Consider the following 18,512-nt stretch of genomic DNA (forward strand, 5'->3'; position numbering starts at 1 on the left):
CTGGAGTAGCTGGGACTACAGGCGCCCGCCACCTCGCCCGGCTAGTTTTTTGTGTTTTTTAGTAGAGACGGGGATTTCACCGTGTTAGCCAGGATGGTCTCGATCTCCTGACCTCATGATCCCCCCGTCTCGGCCTCCCAAAGTGCTGGGATTACAGGCTTGAGCCACCGCGCCCGGCCTAATTTTTGTGTTTTTAGTAGAGACAGGGTTTCGCTGTGTTGGCCAGGCTGGTGTTGAACTCCTGACCTCAAGTGATCTGCCCGCCTCAGCCTCCCAAAGTGATGGGATTACAGGCGTGAGCCACTATGCCCTGCCCATACTACTTTTTTCTTTTAAATAATTTTATAAAGAAAATGTAATGCTCATATTACACATACTATTTAGTTATTTTAATGTATACTCTTTTATAAACAGTAGCTTAAAAAGTTTATTGCTACAACAAGGATATGCAGTTATCTGAGTGGAGAGAGTTCTATTTTTGAGCCTCATTCATTTCATAGCCATGTCTTGGTGTTAAACTTGCTATTGGATTTTTTTCTCTTCTAGTTTTCTTATTTTTTTTATTTTTTATTTTTTTGAGATGGAGTTTTGCTCTTCTGGTCCAGGCTGGAGTGCAATGGCGTGATCTCAGCTCACTGCAGCCTCCGCCTCCTGGGTTCAAGTGATTCTCCTGCCTCAGCCTCCCTAGTAGCTGGGATTACAGGTGCCTGCCAGCACGCCTGGCTAATTTTCGTATTTTTATTAGAGACGGGGTTTCACCATGTTGGCTGGGCTGGTCTTGAACTCCTGACCGTACGTGATCCACCCACTTCAGCCTCCCAAAGTGCTGGGATGACAGGCGTGAGCCACCGCCCCCGGCTTCTCTTCTAGTTTTATGTTTTGAGGTAACTGTTTTCTCAGTTGACAGTAACAAACTAGGATGCATGAATAGCTAAAAGAATGAAGGTATTGTTATTAAAAATAAGGTGTCTGTTTTTCTGAATTCTGGGCTTATTCAGCTTCTTAGAGCACAGACAGCTAGAGCCACGCCCAAACTAGAGCCACGTCCAAACTAGAGCCACGTCCAAACTAGAGCCACGCCCAAACTTCATTTCGCTTGTGTATTTCATATATGAGAAAAGATTTTCATTCATGTTCTTATATCTGACATTCATAATGGTCAGTAAACTTTTTCTGTAAAGGGCCAGATAGTAAATATTTTATGCTTTGTGGGCCATATGGTCTCTCTTGCAACTACTCAGCTATGCCATTATGGCGTGAAAACTGCCATAGAGAGGACGGAAGTGAATTAACTTGTCTCTGCTTCCTTAAAACTTTAGAGGAACAGAAATTTGAGTTTAATATAATTTTCATGCATCACAAAATATTATTTTTTAAAAATATTGTTCATCCACTTAAAAATGTAAAAACCATTTTTAGCTTACGGACTTTGTAAAAACAGGTTATGGGTCAGACTTGGCTGTTGGGTAATTGTTTGCTGACCCTTGTGACTGTGTTCATTGTCTTCTCTTTTCTTCCCTTTCTCTTAACATCTGTCTCCTTTATTTCTTATTTTCTGTTTTGCTGCTCAATCATATATTTTATTTCATTGTTAATGTGTGTATAACTTGATTTTTTTAGATTAAATTTTAAGCTATGGAGGGTAGAGGGGTCTGTACTTTTGGCCTCTTTATTACTTTGCATTTTTTTTTTTTTTCAGTTTGTTTAAAGACTTTATTTACAACAGATGTCACAGCATGTTAGTCATAAAAATCATCAGAATCATCGGTGTTATGGTTTCTAGAGCGTAAAGCAGCCTCAATTTCTGAGTTACTGTCGTCAGACTCATCCCAGAGGGCACTTTGCATTTTTATAAAAGTTATATGCTTAGTAAGAATTTGGGAGATTTGCAGAGAAATAATATCTGTCATTTAATATTTGAAAGATTGTTGTGTAAATTCTTTTATTTCACTTATTAGTTTATTAAACATATGTCCCAGAATGGTTCTATCTCATTAATGAATAGAAGTCATCTCAGTGGTAAGCTAGAGGAGAGGAAGAATCTGTGAATTGATTTTGTTCTTTGTGTCATGTACTGTGATTGATGATATGAACAGTACTCATTTAGTTTTTACACTCCCTGTTTTTTTTTTTGTTTGTTTTTTAAACGAGATGGGGTCTTGCCCTGTGCTCAAGCAATCCTCCTGCCTCAGAATCCCCAGTAGCTGGGATTACAGGCACACACTACCATGCCTAGCTGACATTTTTTATTTTTTATTTTTTGAGAGACTGGATCTTGCTTTGTTGTTCAGGCTGGTATCAAACTCCTGGCCTGACACTACGTTTTGTATTTTTTGTAGAGACTGGGTTTCACTCTGTTGGCCAGGCCGGTCTAGAACTCCTGACCTCAAGTGATCTGCCTGGCTGGGCCTCCCGAAGTGCTGGGATTACAGGCGTGAGCCACATTGCCTTGCTTCTTACCTTTCTTTAAATGTGTTGTTTCACAAAAGTGAATTAGTAGGAATTACACAGTGAAATAAGATTGGAGAAGTTACAAAAAGTTTCTACCAACCCATTTGTTTAGTAGAAGCCAACGATTAAATCTCAAACTGGTGATTTCAACTAATTTGCTTGAAAGAAATGGAAGATTGAGTAAAGATAAATAAAGGTTAAAATGTAAATGAAGAGGGTATCTGACAATTAAGAGTACTTAGTGAGTTTCTCCTTTGGCTCAACATTTTGTTTGTGTGTCTGTACTGCTATGGGGAACTGAGACTGGTGAGCGAGGTGCACAGTGATAGAATGTGTGTGACGTGCTGGAGGGTCATGGGGGGGTATGCCATTCAGCTTGAGTGGTTGAGGGGTTCCAAAAGGACCATGTATTGGGGAGGTGGTGTTTGGACTTCTTTTCCCCCTTTATTAGCTTTAAAAGTTACTTTAAAATGCATCGTTATTGAAAATAAACAATTCAGAATTTAGTAAAAAGTGCAAATCCTTATTTATCCTTTCTGCTGTTGAATTCCCATTCTTCAGAGTTGTAGTTTGTAGACTGATAAATATGCTCCCAAATTGAGCTTATGCTATGCATATAATTTTGTAGCTTGCTTTTCCCCCCCATATAATACTCTATCCTGTGCATATTTCCATATTAGTAGATATAGATCAACCTCATTTAAAATCTTCTGCCTCACATAATGGTATGGATATATCGTAATTTATTTACATTATTTCCTATTGCTGCACATCTAGGTTTCTAACCCATTACAGTGAATATCCTCATACACATACATTTGTTCTCTTGTGTAAATTAAGTTTTAGATGATGAGTAGGTAAAGGGACTGAGGACTGATGTGGATGAAAAATGTTTTCTAGGTTAAGGGGACAATGCATAGTTTGAAAAACTTTTCTGAAGCAAATGAGAAACTTTTAGTCAGGAAGAAGTATTTCTGTTTCTGTGCTAGAGAGTGCAGCACCTTCCATTTTCCCCAATCATATGCTAGCGCATCTCATTTTATCATAGGCATTTCTTTACTGAATAATTAGGGGTTATTTTCTTATTTTAGAGATTTAAAAACTTCTTAAAAATAAATGTTACCCGATGGGGAAGCAGAATCACAGGCCGATAAGGTGATTATGCAGAGGTGTCACAGAGGTGAAGTGGGAGTTCTGGAAATAGAGTTTTTTGTTTTATTTTGAGACGGGGCACCTAGGCTGGAGTGCACTGAAGCCTCAACCTCTCAGGCTCAAGTGATCCTCCCACGCAGCCTCCTGAGTAGCTGGGACTACAAGCATGAGCCTCCATGGTTGGCTCATCTTTTTATTTTTTGTAGAGACAGGGTCTTCCTGTGTTTCCCAGGCTGGTCTCTAACTCCTGGGCCCAAGCAGTTCTTCCCCTCAGCCTCCCAAAGTGCTGGGATTACAGGTGTGAGCCACCATGCTCGTTCCGGAAATAGTTTTTATCCTACCTCTGTCTCCTGAGAATATCTTACTCAGTGTAAATCCCCCATTACTATCCAACTTTAAAAAAATTTAGTTAAATCTTAAAATACCTCTTTGAGAATTGCTAGTTTATCAAGTAGATATATGAAAATGGCATAAATGACTTAAAGTAGATGAATTACATTTTGTTATACATACTCTTGAGTGTAAAATGTTTTCATCCCTAAAAACTTAGTTGCTACTATTTTGTTTCAGACAAATTTCCAGTTTTGAAATGTTGTCTTGTAGTGTGATATGAAGTGCTAACTGGCATTATAATTGTATTCTCTTTTGTCAATAAAGTATTTGGCTTATTTAGTTTCTGCATTTTTCATAATCTAACCTTCGCTAATTTTTCTGTATTAAAATTATATTGCTAGGAGAAGAAGAGAGACTAAAATTACTGTTAGGTGCTGATTAAAAAAATACTTTGGAAACAAAAAAGGGTGATATTTTTCTGAGCTGCTTCTAAAAGTAAAAGCTCTTTTTGGTTGCCGACAATGCCTTGCAGTTTGGTTGCGTGTGTTTTGTTATCAAGAAATCTGATTCTTTGTACGCCTCAACTTTTAAAATTTCTCAGTTATTTAAAAAGTGCATGCTAAATAGCTGTATTTAGTGTTATTAATTGGAATAATACTAATGCTTTGAGTATAAATTAGCGTAATGTGTTCTGTCATTGTCCTAAACAATCATTGTGTTATCTGTTGTATTGCATGATGATGAAGTATTTATACTAAATTCCAAGGTAATTATTACTTCATGTGAAGTGTAATTTTTAAGCATTCATATCTATCTTTTCATTTAGAGTTACTTTTCAAGAGTAAAGTATACATTTGAACAAATGAAATAACTTATTTTATATTTAATTTTTCTAGGGCAGCTTTGGAAGAAGTAGAAGGTGATGTGGCAGAATTGGAACTAAAACTTGATAAGGTAAATTTTACATGTTTAGCTTTTTAAAACATCGATTCTTGTTTGCCATAAATATTAGTACCTACAATAGTAGGTACCTTTTTTATTTTTTGGAGACAGGGTCTCGCTCTTGCTCAGGCTGGAGTGCAGTGGCATGATCTCAGCTCACTGTAACCTGTCTCCTGGGTTCAAACGATTCTCCTGCCTCAGCCTCCCAAGTAGCTGGGATTACAGGCGTGTACCACCATGCCCAGCTAATTTTTTTTGTGTTTTTAGTAGAGATGGGGTTTCAACATGTTGGCCAGGCTGGTCTCAAACTCCTTACCTCAGGTGATCCACCCGCCTCGGCCTCCCAAAGTGCTGGGATTATAGGCGTGAGCCGTCACACCCGGCCTGGTAGCTTTTTATCTCTATGAGGGTAAATGCTATTATTATCCCAGATTTACACATGAGGAAAGTAAAACTGGAGACACTAAGTAGCTTGTGTAAAGTCTAATCTAAGTGCCAGAGCAGGAATTCAAATCCATGTCTGACTTCAAAGCTCACTAAACATCCTTTATGTTGTTAGAAGCTTTTTCTGGGGCCGGGCGTGGTGGCTCATGCCTGTAATCCCAGCACTTTGGGAGGCCGAGGCGGGCGGATCACCTGAGGTCGGGAGTTCGAGACCAGCCTGACCAACATGGAGAAACCCTGTCTCTACTAAAAAAATACAAAATTAGCCGGGCATGGTGGTGCATGCCTGTAATCCCAGCTACTTGGGAGGCTGAGGCAGGAGAATCGCTTGAGCTGAGGAAGCGGAGGTTGCTGTGAGCTGAGATCGCGCCATTGCACTCCAGCCTGGGCAACAAGAGTGAAACTACGTCTCAAAAAAAAAAAAAAAAAAAAGCCGGGCGCGGTGGCTCATGCCTGTAATCCCAGCACTTTGGGAGGCCGAGACGGGCGGATCACGAGGTCAGGAGTTGGAGACCATCCTGGCTAACACGGTGAAACCCCGTCTCTACTAAAAAATGCAAAAAGCTAGCCGGTCGAGGTGGCGGGCGCCTGTAGTCCCAGCTACTCGGGAGGCTGAGGCAGGAGAATGGCGTGAACCCGGGAGGCGGAGCTTGCAGTGAGCTGAGATCCGGCCACTGCACTCCAGCCCGGGCGACAGAGCGAGACTCCGTCTCAAAAAAAAAAAAGGAAGCTTTTTCTGTATTTTCTACCAAAAACATCTTTCTTTTTTGTTGCTTAATGGATTTCATATATAACCTGACCATTGTATAAATTTGGGTGTGACCATGTTCAAATATAAATACAATTTAAAATATTCAATTTTTAAGCTAATGCCAGAAATGCTTAAAATATACTTAGTAATTGGTATGGTCATATTTTGTGGAAGGATAAATGTACATTGATTTCCTCCATCTATGTTATTGATGATTTTTTTGGTGTCTGTCCAAGAAACATTGTTTGCTATATAGTAGGCAGAAGTAGTAGAATGAGAAGACAGCTTCTGATCCATTTGTTTAGATGTACTTCTTCTGAAGCCACTCCTCATTAAAATGTTTCTCTTTAAATTTCTGTAGATAAATCAGATGTATATATTTGAAATACCTTTTCTGGAAATAATTTTCTAGTTTAATGATTATTATAAATGGCATTGCTGTGTAACGTAGTGCTTCTCAAACCTAAACTTTGTATAGGTATCCCTTGGGGATCTCATCTTGTGAAAAAACAGATTCTGCTTCAGTAGTTGGAGATACCTGAGATTTTGTGTTTGTAACCGGATTCCAGGTGATGCCCATACTGTTGGCCCATGGGCCACACTTTGAGTAGCAAGGATATAAAATACATTAAGCTGAAGGTTTTCAAATGTTTTGAAACCATGAAACACACATCTTTATATCATATAAATAGTCTAGAAACTATATAAAATAGCATTAGTTCTATATGTAAACAAATTACGTCAAAATTTTGATATTTAGAGATAAGTTATTTTTGTATAGTACTCTATAATTTTTAAAGCCCTGTAATATGTAGTATCTTTTAAATTTTTACAATAATCCTGTAGTGTAAGTAGGACAAGTGTTATTATTCCCATTTTATAGATGAGGATAGCAAAGTCCAAGGAAGTGACGGGGACTTGCTTCAAATCACAGAGTAGAAGAGGCATGACCAGGGTTAGAACCCTTTTTCTTTTTTTGGGGGGCACAGAATCTTGCTCTGTCAGCCAGGCTGGAGTGCAGTGGCATGATCTCAGCTCACTGCAACCTCCATCTCCCAGGTTCAAGCACTTCTCCTGCCTCAGCCTCCCTAGTAGCTGGGACTATAGGCTCGTTCTGCTATGTCCGGCTAATTTTTTGTGTTTTAGTAGAGACGGGATTTCACTGTGTTGCCCAGGCTGGTCTCAAACTCCTACTCAGGCAACCCGCCTGCCTTGGCCTCCCAAAGTGCTGGGGTTACAGGCATGAGCCACCGCACACGGCCAACTCTGTCTGTATGATCAGTTCGGTGCTCTTCTTGTGCACCCTGCACCTCAGGATCTGTGCTGGGGGAGCCCACTCCACTGGGAGATGTTCTGAGGAATGCTAGCTAGCCTCCAGGCAAGTCTTTGCAAAAATTAATGTTTTAATTTTGGATAAGGATATTTGAAAATGCCTTCCTTCGTTTTCCACTTAAAAATTACATGTCTGGCTTTTTATTACTCTTTTATTTTATTTTATTTTTACCCTGAGGCATTACATTTATTTTCAAGTACTCTTTGAAACAATTTTAAACTCTTAAGGTAGAAAACAGAAAATCTAATTTTGATTTTATGGAAGATTTATGAGAGAGTATGTAGAGGGGCAAGGCCTTTTAAAGAATCACAGAGTGGTATAAGAAGGATATCTTATTACTTATATATACAAAAATAATACATATATTATTACATATAATATACATGAAATAAGAGTAATGTAATAAGGTAGAACTGCATGTAAATCATATGAAACACTGGTGGGACACCTCAGAGTTTAAAATACCGAAACAGATAGAATCCACTGACACTGTTTTTGCTGATTATTTTGCTGTTATGAGTGAATTCTTTTTTCCTTTGTATTATTCACTTGGGGTAGGGCACACTGCTAGAATCTTCAAACCAAAAGATTCAAATCTAAAACAAGTTACTGAAGTATTGACATTCAGTACTAAGAACTATCAGCCCATTCTAGAGTCTCTCTTACCCAAGGGGCTACTAAGGACACATGGAAACTTGACAGCTTAAAAAAATCACCTATTTTCCCTCCCACCTAGGTTCCATAGTTACTTTTATATTTCTCTGGTTTCTGTACCTCTCCCAAATTATTATTATTATTTTTTAAATTAAAAAAAAATTTTTTTGAAATGGAGTCTTGCTGTGTCACCCAGGCTGGAGTGTAGTGGTGTGATCTCGGCTCATTGCAGCCTCCACCTTCCAGGCTGAAGCAATTCTTCGGCCTTAGCCTCCTGAGTAGCTGGGATTACAGGAGCACGCTACCACGCCTGGCTAATTTTTTGGTATTTTTAGTAGAGACAGGGTTTCACCATATTGGCCAGGCTGACCTCGAACTCCTAACCTCAGGTGATCTGCCTGCCTTGGCCTCCTGAAGTGCTGGGATTACAGGCATGAGCCACCATGCCTAGCTCAAATTGTTAATCTATTAACTATTATTTTTATTTTAGAAACTATGGGGAGTTGGCATAGAGAAGAGAGGCTGAGAGGAGGAAATGGTTGTTATTGAAGGTAGTGGCATTGAAGGACTAATGGGGGTGGTGGAGGGGTTGCTCCAAGTCTAGGTTAATGATTGCATAGCTTTGTGTGGGGCAAGTTCCACCTATAGTATCATTGTAAATCATGCCAGGGACAGGTTAAACTAGCTTGTTGGCTTTGCCTTTAATGTATGCCACCAGTAGTTCCATTCTTTCTGGTGAATAATGCTTTATGAGTGGCATTGCTCTACTGAGTTCAGTTATTGATCCATTCTTCCTGGTGTTCTGTCATTGACAGCATCATAGTGCATCATCGTTGCCATCTAGACTTAATTTCTGCATGTGTTGCATTGTCTCACTGGCATGCTTGTTCCCCGTTGAGCAGATACTCTTTAAATCTCAGCCAAGTACTACCAAGTGTTGGCTCTTTTTCTTCTGTTGCATTATTTCGTGCATGTACTTTGATTTAAGCTGTTATAATATTGTAATTTTGGGTGGGCAGCATAGCCTGGTATTAAGAACACAAAGCCTGGAGCTGCTGCTGGGTTTGAGTCTGGCTTTCTCATTTACTAGCAATATGGCCTTGGACAAGCTCTTCAACCTTTCTGTGCCTCAGTTTCTTCTCTCCAAAATGGGGAAAAGAAGAGTGTCTATTTCATAGGGTTATTATGAAACTAAAGTGAGATAATAACATGTAAAGTACTTAGCACAGTTCTTGGCATGTGGTAAATTCTAAGTAAACAATGATGCTGTCTCTTCAACAGACTGTTAGCTCCTTGAAGACAGACTGTCTTTAGAAAGGAAAAAAACTGGCCCGGAGTGGTGGCTCACACCTGTAATCCCAGCACTTTGGGAGGCCGAGGCAGGTGAAGCACTTGAGGTCAGGAGTTCGAGACCAGCCTGACTAACATGGTGAAATCCTGACTCTACTAAAAATACAAAAATTGGCTGGGTATGGTGCCCCTGCCGTGGTGGCGTGCGTGCGTGCGTGCGCCACTGCACTCCAGCCTGGGTGACGGAGCAAGACCCCGTTTCCAAAGAAAAAGAAAAAACCCTCATTTGTTTTGTATACTTAGTGTATGCAAAGTCCTATGTTTTACTTATATTATTTCTTACCATTATAGCAGTATTGCAAAGTGGATATCCCTAATTTGCACATGAAAAAACAAGAATCGGAGAGTATGTTACTCAAAGATAGTCAGCAGATAAGTTGTTTGTATTCCTATCATCTGGCAAAGTGTCTATGACATAGTAATTGCTTAGTAAAAAGTTTTTGAATGAATTAGGGATATTAGTTTGATAATTTAGATGGACTTGACATTTAATCTTGTTGTAGGTAAAAATCTTCCCTCTTTGTAGGTTTATATTATTCAGTTATAATCTCATTTATCAGCATCATCTAACAAGTATTTTGACAGCTGGCAAAATCTCAGTCTTCTCTCTTTCTGCCTCCTTCCCTCTTCATTGCCAAGCCCATCCTTCCTCCTGGATAGCCGCAGTGTATATGTGGTTCTGCTATATGACAATTTCCTTTTCTCTGTAACTCCTGTGATAGTGACCACTGTTCTACTTCTGATACCTATTTCATGACTATGTTCTGTGCCTCATCACCCAGGGTTCTAATCTTTGAAATCTGGAATGCTGGTGTCCTGCTTTCTGACTTGAGTCTCCAGTCCTTCCAGTTCTCAGCCTCATTACTGCTTCTGTTCTTCAGCCTTATCTCTGGTCTTTCACTATCCACTTGTGATATTTCAGATCACTTTTTTTTTTTTATTTAAGTTCTGGGATACATGTGCAGAACGTGCAGGTTTGTAACACGGGTATACATGTGCCATGGTGGTTTGCTGCACCTATCAACCGCATGTATTTGTCCTAATGCTCTCCCTCTCCTTGCTCCGCCCCCGGAAGACCCTGCTGTGTGATGTTCCCCTCCCTGCGTCCATGTTTTCTCATTGTTCAACTCCTACTTATGAGTGAGAACGTGCGGTGTTTGGTTTTCTGTTCCTGTGTTAGTTTGCTGAGAATGATGGTTTCCAGCTTCATCCATGTGTCTGCAAAGGACATGAACTCATTCTTTTTTATGGCTGCTCAGATAGTTTTTAAATACACTTCAATGTATTCCTCTTTTTTGTAATTAAAAAAAGTTGAGATAAAATTAACCTAACATAAAATCCACTGTTTCAAAGTGTGTGATTCATGGTTTTTAGTATAGTCCCAGTGTTGTACAACCATCACCACTATCTAATTCCAAAGTATTTTTCACCCCAGAAAGAAACCCTGTATCTATTAGCATTCACTCTCTATTCTCCTCTCCCTCTCTCTTCTGGCAACAGAATCTACTTTCTGTCCCTGGCCTGGTGCCTTTTCTGAACATTTCAAATAAATGCAATAATACAATATTTGGTCTTATGTGACTAGCTCCTTTCAGCATAATGTTTTTAAGATTCTTCTGTGTTATAGCACATATCAGTTCTTTGTTTTTATAGCCGGATAATGCATCATTGCATGGATGTACCTCATTTTGTTTCTCCATTCATCAGTTGATGGACATTTGAGTTGTTTCTCTTTTTTGGCTGTTGTGAATAATGCTGCTATGATCCCTTTCAGAGTACTCTTAATTTTATTACATCATTATTTCTCTTCAGAGACTTTCATGTCCTTTCCGTAACACCTACTCTGCAGAATTTTCCACTATTTTAAGTCTAACCGTCTATATTATTTGTCCCATATCTGGCCTACAAAACCCTACAGGGGAAGTTACACAACTGTTTGGTGACACCAACTGATGGTGCGACACATTCCTGGAGTTCTTGATATAAAGCGGTTTCCCCAAACCCAGTCAGGTTCCTTTCTTGTTACTGTTAGTGGCTCTTCAAGACCTCAAGATTCGCCACATTGTTCTTCATTCTTTGCAGGTGACCTTGTCTCTTCTTCTGCTTGGTGGGAAATGCCTTTATTTATTACTCCTAATCTAGAAGTTTAACAGGATCTGTTCTTACCATTGTAGTTTTTCTGCTTCTTTGAAGGATAAAAGTATCCCTTTTTCTATGCATTTGCAAGCCCCCTACCTCCTCAGGACTTTGCTTTAGCATCTCTCTCCTTTCCCTTCTCCGCCACCTCTATCTTGAATTGATAAAGTTTACTTATTTATTTATTTATTTATTTATTTATTTATTTTTAAAATAAATTTGTTTCTTAGTAAAACAAAACAAAAGCAAGCAACAATAAGAAAACCTCCCCCTCTGACAAGGAAGCACAAATCTCGATTGAATAATTACCATGTGCCAGTAACAGTTTTTGCTAAGAATCTTTTTTTTTTTTTTTTAAAAACAGAGATAGGGTCTCGCCATGTTGACCAGGCTGGTCTCAAATGCCTGGCCTCGAGAGATCCTCCCATCTTGGCCTCCCAAAGTGTTGGGCTTACAGGCATGAGCCACTGGCCTGTGCTAAGAATCTTTATGTGCATTATCTTACTCTTTTTTTTTTTAGTAACCATATATGGTTTGGTACCATTGTTACGTATGATACAGAAGAAGAAATGGAAGTTTGTTGAGGTTAAGGTCACTCAGGCTCACTTAGATGTTTAACAGTAGGTTGAACCTAAGCAGACTTAGCTGCGAACCTTATGTTTTTTACCATATGTTTTACTATTAACCTGTCTCTCTTTGTTTTTATGGAAACTTTTAATTATTTTTTAATTTAATTCGTTGCATAATACGACCTATGTAGTACACAGTTTGAAGGTAAAAAAGTGTGTACCCAGTGAAAATCAGTCATTTTCTTATCTCTTTCCTAGAGGAATGCACTGAACTAGTTTCTCTTGTGCCCTTGCACAATTCTCTCTCTTTTTTTTTTTTGAGACAGCCTTGCTCTGTCACCGAGACTAGAGTACAGTGGCATGATCTCAGCTCACTCCACCTCCCGGGTTCAGGCAATTCTCCTGCCTCAGACTCCCGCCTAGCTGGGACTACAGGTGCGCACCACCATGCCTGGCTAATTTTTGTATTTTTAATAGAGATGGGGTTTTGCCATGTTGGCCAGGCTGATATTGAACTCCTGACCTTGAGTGATCTGCCCACCTCGGCCTCCCAGAGTTCTGGGATTACAGGTGTGAACCACTGTGCCTGGCCTTTTCACAAAATTTTCTACGCATATGAAAGTGTTCGTACTCTTCAGTACCAATGACTCTCCCCATTTCAACAAAAATTTTAGCACTGTTCTACATTTTCATTTTTCTCTTAATATATCATGGATGTTACTTGTTATTGTAGAGCTGTCTCATTTTAAAAAAACGGTTGAATTGTATTACCTTGAAGGGATATATCGTAATTTATTTGGCTGTCCACTGACGGACACTTAGCTTGCTACCAATATTTTACTGTGACTGCAGTGAATGACTTTACATGTGTCATATGGCTATCTGTAAAATATAGTTGTATAATACATTTTAAAAAGTGAAATTGTGAAGTTAGAAGGTATGTATGTTTTAAATTTTGATAGCTCTTGCTAAACTGCCTTCTGTAGATACTGTACCAATTTACACTCCTACCAACAAGGGTGCGTGAGAGTGACTATTTCCCCATACCTACCCTCTTTAAAACAGCATGTTATCAAACTTTTTGATCTTTGCCGTTAGTAAAAAAAAAAAAAAGTAATTTCTTTTTCTTTTATTATGAGTGCGAATGAATATCTTTTCATGCATTTAAGACACATGTATTTCTTTTTTGGGGGGGATAATTATCTCTGCATGTATGTTACCCATTTTTTCTAGTGAATAGTTGGATTTTCAAAATAATTTATATATCCTTTCTTAGGGAAATTTGTCCTTTGTGATTTATCTTAATATTGTTTTCCTATATTGTTTCTTTTGACTGTGTCTGTTTTTTCCTTATAGGAATGTCTTATATAATTGAATCGATCAGGGTTTTCTTTTTTTTTGCATAGTATTTGAGCTTTGCATCCTTCTCAGACTTCCCACTTTGAGATTATTGAAAAAAAATAAAAACCTGTTTCCTCTTTGATTTTTGATTTTGTTTTTATGTTTAAATCTTTATCTGTAATTAACTTGGGAGTCTGTAATACAATTTAATTTCTTTTTTTATCACCTTCAGTTGACTATCCAGTGTCCCTAATATCATTTATCAGATAACTTTTCCCCCACTGGCTGGAATATTACTTTAATCAAATATGGCATATTTGTATCTGTTTTTTTGACTGTGTATTCTCTTACATTATCAGTTTGTCTATTTGCATTTACTACCAGACTTTTATTTACTTTCGTTTTATAATATATTTTAATATCATATAGTACTAATGTTCTTACCTTATTACTCTTCTTCAAATATTTTTTTTTTGCTCTTCTTGCATAGCGGTTACTCCATATGAACTTTAGAATTTTTCTGGCAAGATATTTTATTTTATATTATACATAGCAAATGATTTAAAAGACATCGGTGCCAGCATTTCTCACAGTGGGTTTTGTCGAACGTTGGTCATATAATAATGCTTCCTCTCACACGAATTCTTTTTGGGAAATGCTACATATTATATACCTCCACTCTTGGATGCACACTGATAAATCAAAAGCCCATAAGAGTATAGCAATATCTTCTGTTGCCTTTTCTAGGAATCTTGCCCTGGTCCCCACAGCCCTGGTTAGATGGTCTTCCTTTTTTCTTTCATGCATAGTTTTGTCATAGTAGTTGTGTTTGTGCTCTATAGAATTTATCTACTTGTTAGGATTATAGAATTAGAGTTTTTGAGAGCAGAGATTATGCTTTCAATTTCTGTTCCCCTAGGTCTTAGGGCAGCAGTTTTAATTTATACTCTTGAGATCCTTCAGGAGTTTTCTAAAGTTTTTCTTGGCTCTTTATCCTCTTCTTGGTGACCCCCCTTTCCATCCCCTCAGTACTTTTCTCTCCTTTGTCTAGAACAGTTTCACTTTCATCTGTTTTTTAATATTTGACATTTACCCAAGGTTTTGGTTAAAAAAACAGTTCTGTGCCTGAAAGAAAGGAGAGAAAGAAGGAAGGAAGGAATGGAAGAACAGGGAGATGGAGGGATAAAGGGAATGAAAAGGAAGGGAGAGAGAAAGAGAAAGATGAAAGAAAGAGAAGAGCCCAGTGCGAAGGCGTAGACAATGCCTGGAACAATGAGTATTGGAGAAAATTTTTTTTGAGTACATGGTTAATCAGTCGCTTTAGACATCTGCTTTGATAGCCTAACATTGAAATGATCAGTAAGCTATCATGCTAGTTTACTTACCTTTCCTCCAACATACTTTTGTTATTGTTATCACACAACCTCTGGATCCTAAAAGGTCAGCTTCTTTGGTACAGCTCTGCTATGGATTTACTTTATAAGCCAAAGGAAAAAAGAATACTTTTCAATTAGTCTGTTTTGAGTTTATTGGTGAAACAAATTGAACTTAACTAGGTCACCTCATATAGTTACTGCCAGCACTTGTTCAGCTAAGTAATTTGTAAAATTATCTTCAACCTGATGAATATTTTTTTCTTTTTCAGCTTGTGAAGCTTTGTATTGCAATGATTGATACTGGAAAAGCCTTTTGTGTTGCAAATAAACAGTTCATGAATGGGATTCGAGACCTGGCTCAGTATTCTAGTAACGATGCTGTAGTTGAGGTTAGTATTACTGAAATTACAGTTAAAAATGAAAAAAAAAAAAAAAAAAAGCAATAAGACATTAAAGAATTGTGCATTCATCTACCTTATTTATAGTTATGGTGATACTTAGAAGTAGAAAAGTGATCACCCCTCGGTGCTGTCTTGTATAATTCTGTTTTCTATGATAGAAGTTGATGATTTGCATTGCGCATTATCTAGCATGGCTCTTCTCACCTAGTTTCTTATTATTTTGTTTAGTTTACTAAGTTTACTTGCTGCTAGGTGAGCTGAAGCACCTGTCAGAGGGCCTGAGCAGGAAGATCAAGATCGTGCCTACTAGTAGCTGCTTATAGGGGCACGCAGAGGGCATTAACCTGAGTGTAGTGTCTAACTCTATGTATGGGGGGCTGTATAGATACTGGTTAGCCAGCTTATGCTGGGTTACCTTAGATCCCTTGGTATACTGTGTGGTGTTATATTTCTTTCATGAGAAATAATAACTGGTGAAGAAATGATTGTAGTTTGATGATTATTTGATCCTAGATGCCTACATGGGTCATCTTGATACACTCAAAACAGTTTTACCTTAGGTTTATATTTGCCATTTCTATTGGTAGTGTAATACCATTGAAGGGGCAGTACTAATTCTTTCATATTTTTAGGGTTTTATTTGTTACCACATGTAGACTTGACCTCTGCAGAGTGTACCTATGAGGTAGTGAGATTGTCCCTGGAAATAAATGTTACTGTTTACAGTGTAACTTGATCTGTCAGAAATACTGAGGTCACATTTTTGTGACCTATTTAAATGGCTCTTAAATGATTTGGTTTTCTTTTGATTTCTTTCTCATAGACAAGTTTGACCAAGTTTTCCGACAGTCTTCAAGAAATGATAAATTTTCACACAGTAAGTGTCAGTAAGTAGGAGTTAACTATGACCGTATTAACATTTTAGTATTTTTCTTGAGTTGCAATATTTTATGAAATGACTAAAAGTGAATCACATGGCTTTGATTCGTCATTAGCTTTTTAGTTGGGTGAATCTAAAATGTACACTGTGTGTGTATTTGTGTTTGAGTGTGTGTGCGCGCATGTGCGTGTGAAAGAAGAGAATAAGAGTATTATTTTCCATTCTAATATAGTAAACTTAATATCATTGAAGGACATACCCCCAAAAGTTAAATTTTTTTCCCTTTAAGTTGTGGTTTTAAAAATTTTTAAGCATGCATTTAAGAATAAAGAAGCAAAAGTCATTTTAAATGTAGCTATTTCTTTTTAGATACTTACCAATATATCCCCTTGATCTAAACAATTACCAATATTAAAGAGTGCTATATTCTTTGAGCTATTTATGTGTGCATTTAAGATTTGTGGGCATTTATCCTTCAAGAATGAGGGATATATATTACTTTGGGAATGTACAAAATTCCTTTACAAAGTTTATGAAAGTTTACTGCAAAAATCACAGCTTATAAGCTGTATGTTTCTTATATTTTTAAAAAAGCTTAACTGATATGGCTGTTGTATAATTATTTAATCAGTGCTTTAAAATTTATTGGCCGCTGTCTGTACTAAGAATATCAGTACTTATAATCTTCATAAAATCTGCTTGTTTTTGGTTCTTAATTTGATTTTCTTAATTTTTTTTGTGGGTTAGCATATTTAGGATGAAGTAATATGACAACGTTTATTTTAATTACAGTTCAAATTTTAGCTATACCAATATCGACATGTACAGGTATCTGCTTGAGTGACTGTTTTCAGTTCTTTTGGGCATGTACCTAGGTGTAGAATTACTGGGTCATGTGGTAATTCTATGTTTAACTTTTTGAGAAACTGCCAAACTGTTTTCTACAGAGACTGTACCATTTTACATTTCCACCAGTAGTGTTTGAGTGTTCCAAGTTCTCCGCATTGTTATCATCACTTGTTATTTTCAATTTTTTAAAAAAAAAATTATAACCATCCTAGTAGGTGTGAAGTGGTATCTCATTGTAGTTTTGATTTGCATTTCCCTAATGACTCATGCAGTTGAGTATCTTTTATGTGCTTACTGGTTTCTTGTGTATCTTCTGTCATTGTTAGCATTGTTGTTTATTGAAGTCCTTTATTTATTTAGAGATAGGGTCTCACTCCGTCACCCAGACTGGAGTACAGTGGCACAGTCATACCTCACTACAGCCTGGAACTCCTAGGCTTAAGTGATCCTCCTGCTGTAGCCTCCCAGTTAGCTAGGACTACAGATGTGTGCCACCATGCCAGGCTAATTTTTTTTTTTTTGGTAGAGATGAGGTCTTGTTCTTTTGCCCAGGCTAGTCCTCAACTCCTGGGCTCAAGCCATCCTCCCGCCTCAGCCTCCAAAGCACTGGGATTACAGGTGTGAGCCACTGCACCCAGTCCCTTTGTCAGTTATTTAATTGGGCTTTGTTGTTGTTGTTGTTGTTGACTTATACTTGTTTTACATAGTTTGGATATGAAGCCCTTACCAGTATATGTTATACAAATATTTCCTCTCATTTTGTAGGTTTTCTTTTTTACTTTCATGAAAATATCCTTTGACACACAAAAGTTTTTAGTTTTGATGAAGTCTGAAGTTCAGTTTCTCTATTTTGTCTTTTGTTGTGTGTGTTTTTGGTGTTATGTGTAAGGGAATTCATTGCCAAATTCAAGGTCATAAAGATTTACCCTTAACGTTTTCTTCTAAGAGTTTTATGGTTTTAGCTCTAGTATTTGACACTAATTTGACCACATAATAGTTTTCTTTTTGCCTTCTGTTGAATTTAGATGGCAGTGTTTGGTATATTTGATTTCTCTTTAAACCAAATGTAATTTAGTAAGAAAGTTTTTTTTTTCTTTTTGATATCAGTGATTGACTTTAAATTGACATGATAGACTAAATGTTTTCTCTATAATTTATTATCCTTTGAAATATTCCTCTCCTTAAAGCAGTAAATCTTAGGCTATTTCTTTATATAATAATACCTTGCTCTTTGTTACGGTTTTATATGTGAAAAGTTGTGATTAAGATAGACTTTTGGCAAATAACTTTTTTTTTTTTTTGAGACAGAGTCTGGCTGTGTCTCCCAGGCGATCTCGGCTCAACGCAGCCTCTGCCTCCCGGGTTCAGGTGATTCTCGTGCTTCAGCCTCCCAAGTTGCTGGGGCTACAGGCATGCACCACTGTGCCTGGCTAATTTTTGTACTTTTAGTAGAAATGGGGTTTTGGCATGTTGGCCAGGCTGGTCTCAAACTCCTGGCCTAAAGTGATCCACCCGCCTTGGCCTTCCAAAGTGTTGGGATTACAGGTGTG

At 37.9% G+C, this 18,512-nt stretch overlaps 1 protein-coding gene across 1 annotated transcript in view; it reads left to right on the forward strand.

Annotated features, from left to right (window-relative positions):
* Positions 1-18,512, forward strand: part of ACAP2 (ArfGAP with coiled-coil, ankyrin repeat and PH domains 2) — a 169,816-nt gene that overhangs the window by 54,799 nt on the left and 96,505 nt on the right. Inside the window, 3 exon segments of the mRNA XM_030937036.1 lie at positions 4,833-4,890; positions 15,102-15,221; positions 16,057-16,110. Coding sequence (XP_030792896.1) covers positions 4,833-4,890; positions 15,102-15,221; positions 16,057-16,110 — 232 coding nt within the window.

Source organism: Rhinopithecus roxellana, chromosome 1 (assembly GCF_007565055.1).
Source record: "Rhinopithecus roxellana isolate Shanxi Qingling chromosome 1, ASM756505v1, whole genome shotgun sequence".
In the NCBI taxonomy this organism is placed as follows: Eukaryota; Metazoa; Chordata; class Mammalia; order Primates; family Cercopithecidae; genus Rhinopithecus; species Rhinopithecus roxellana.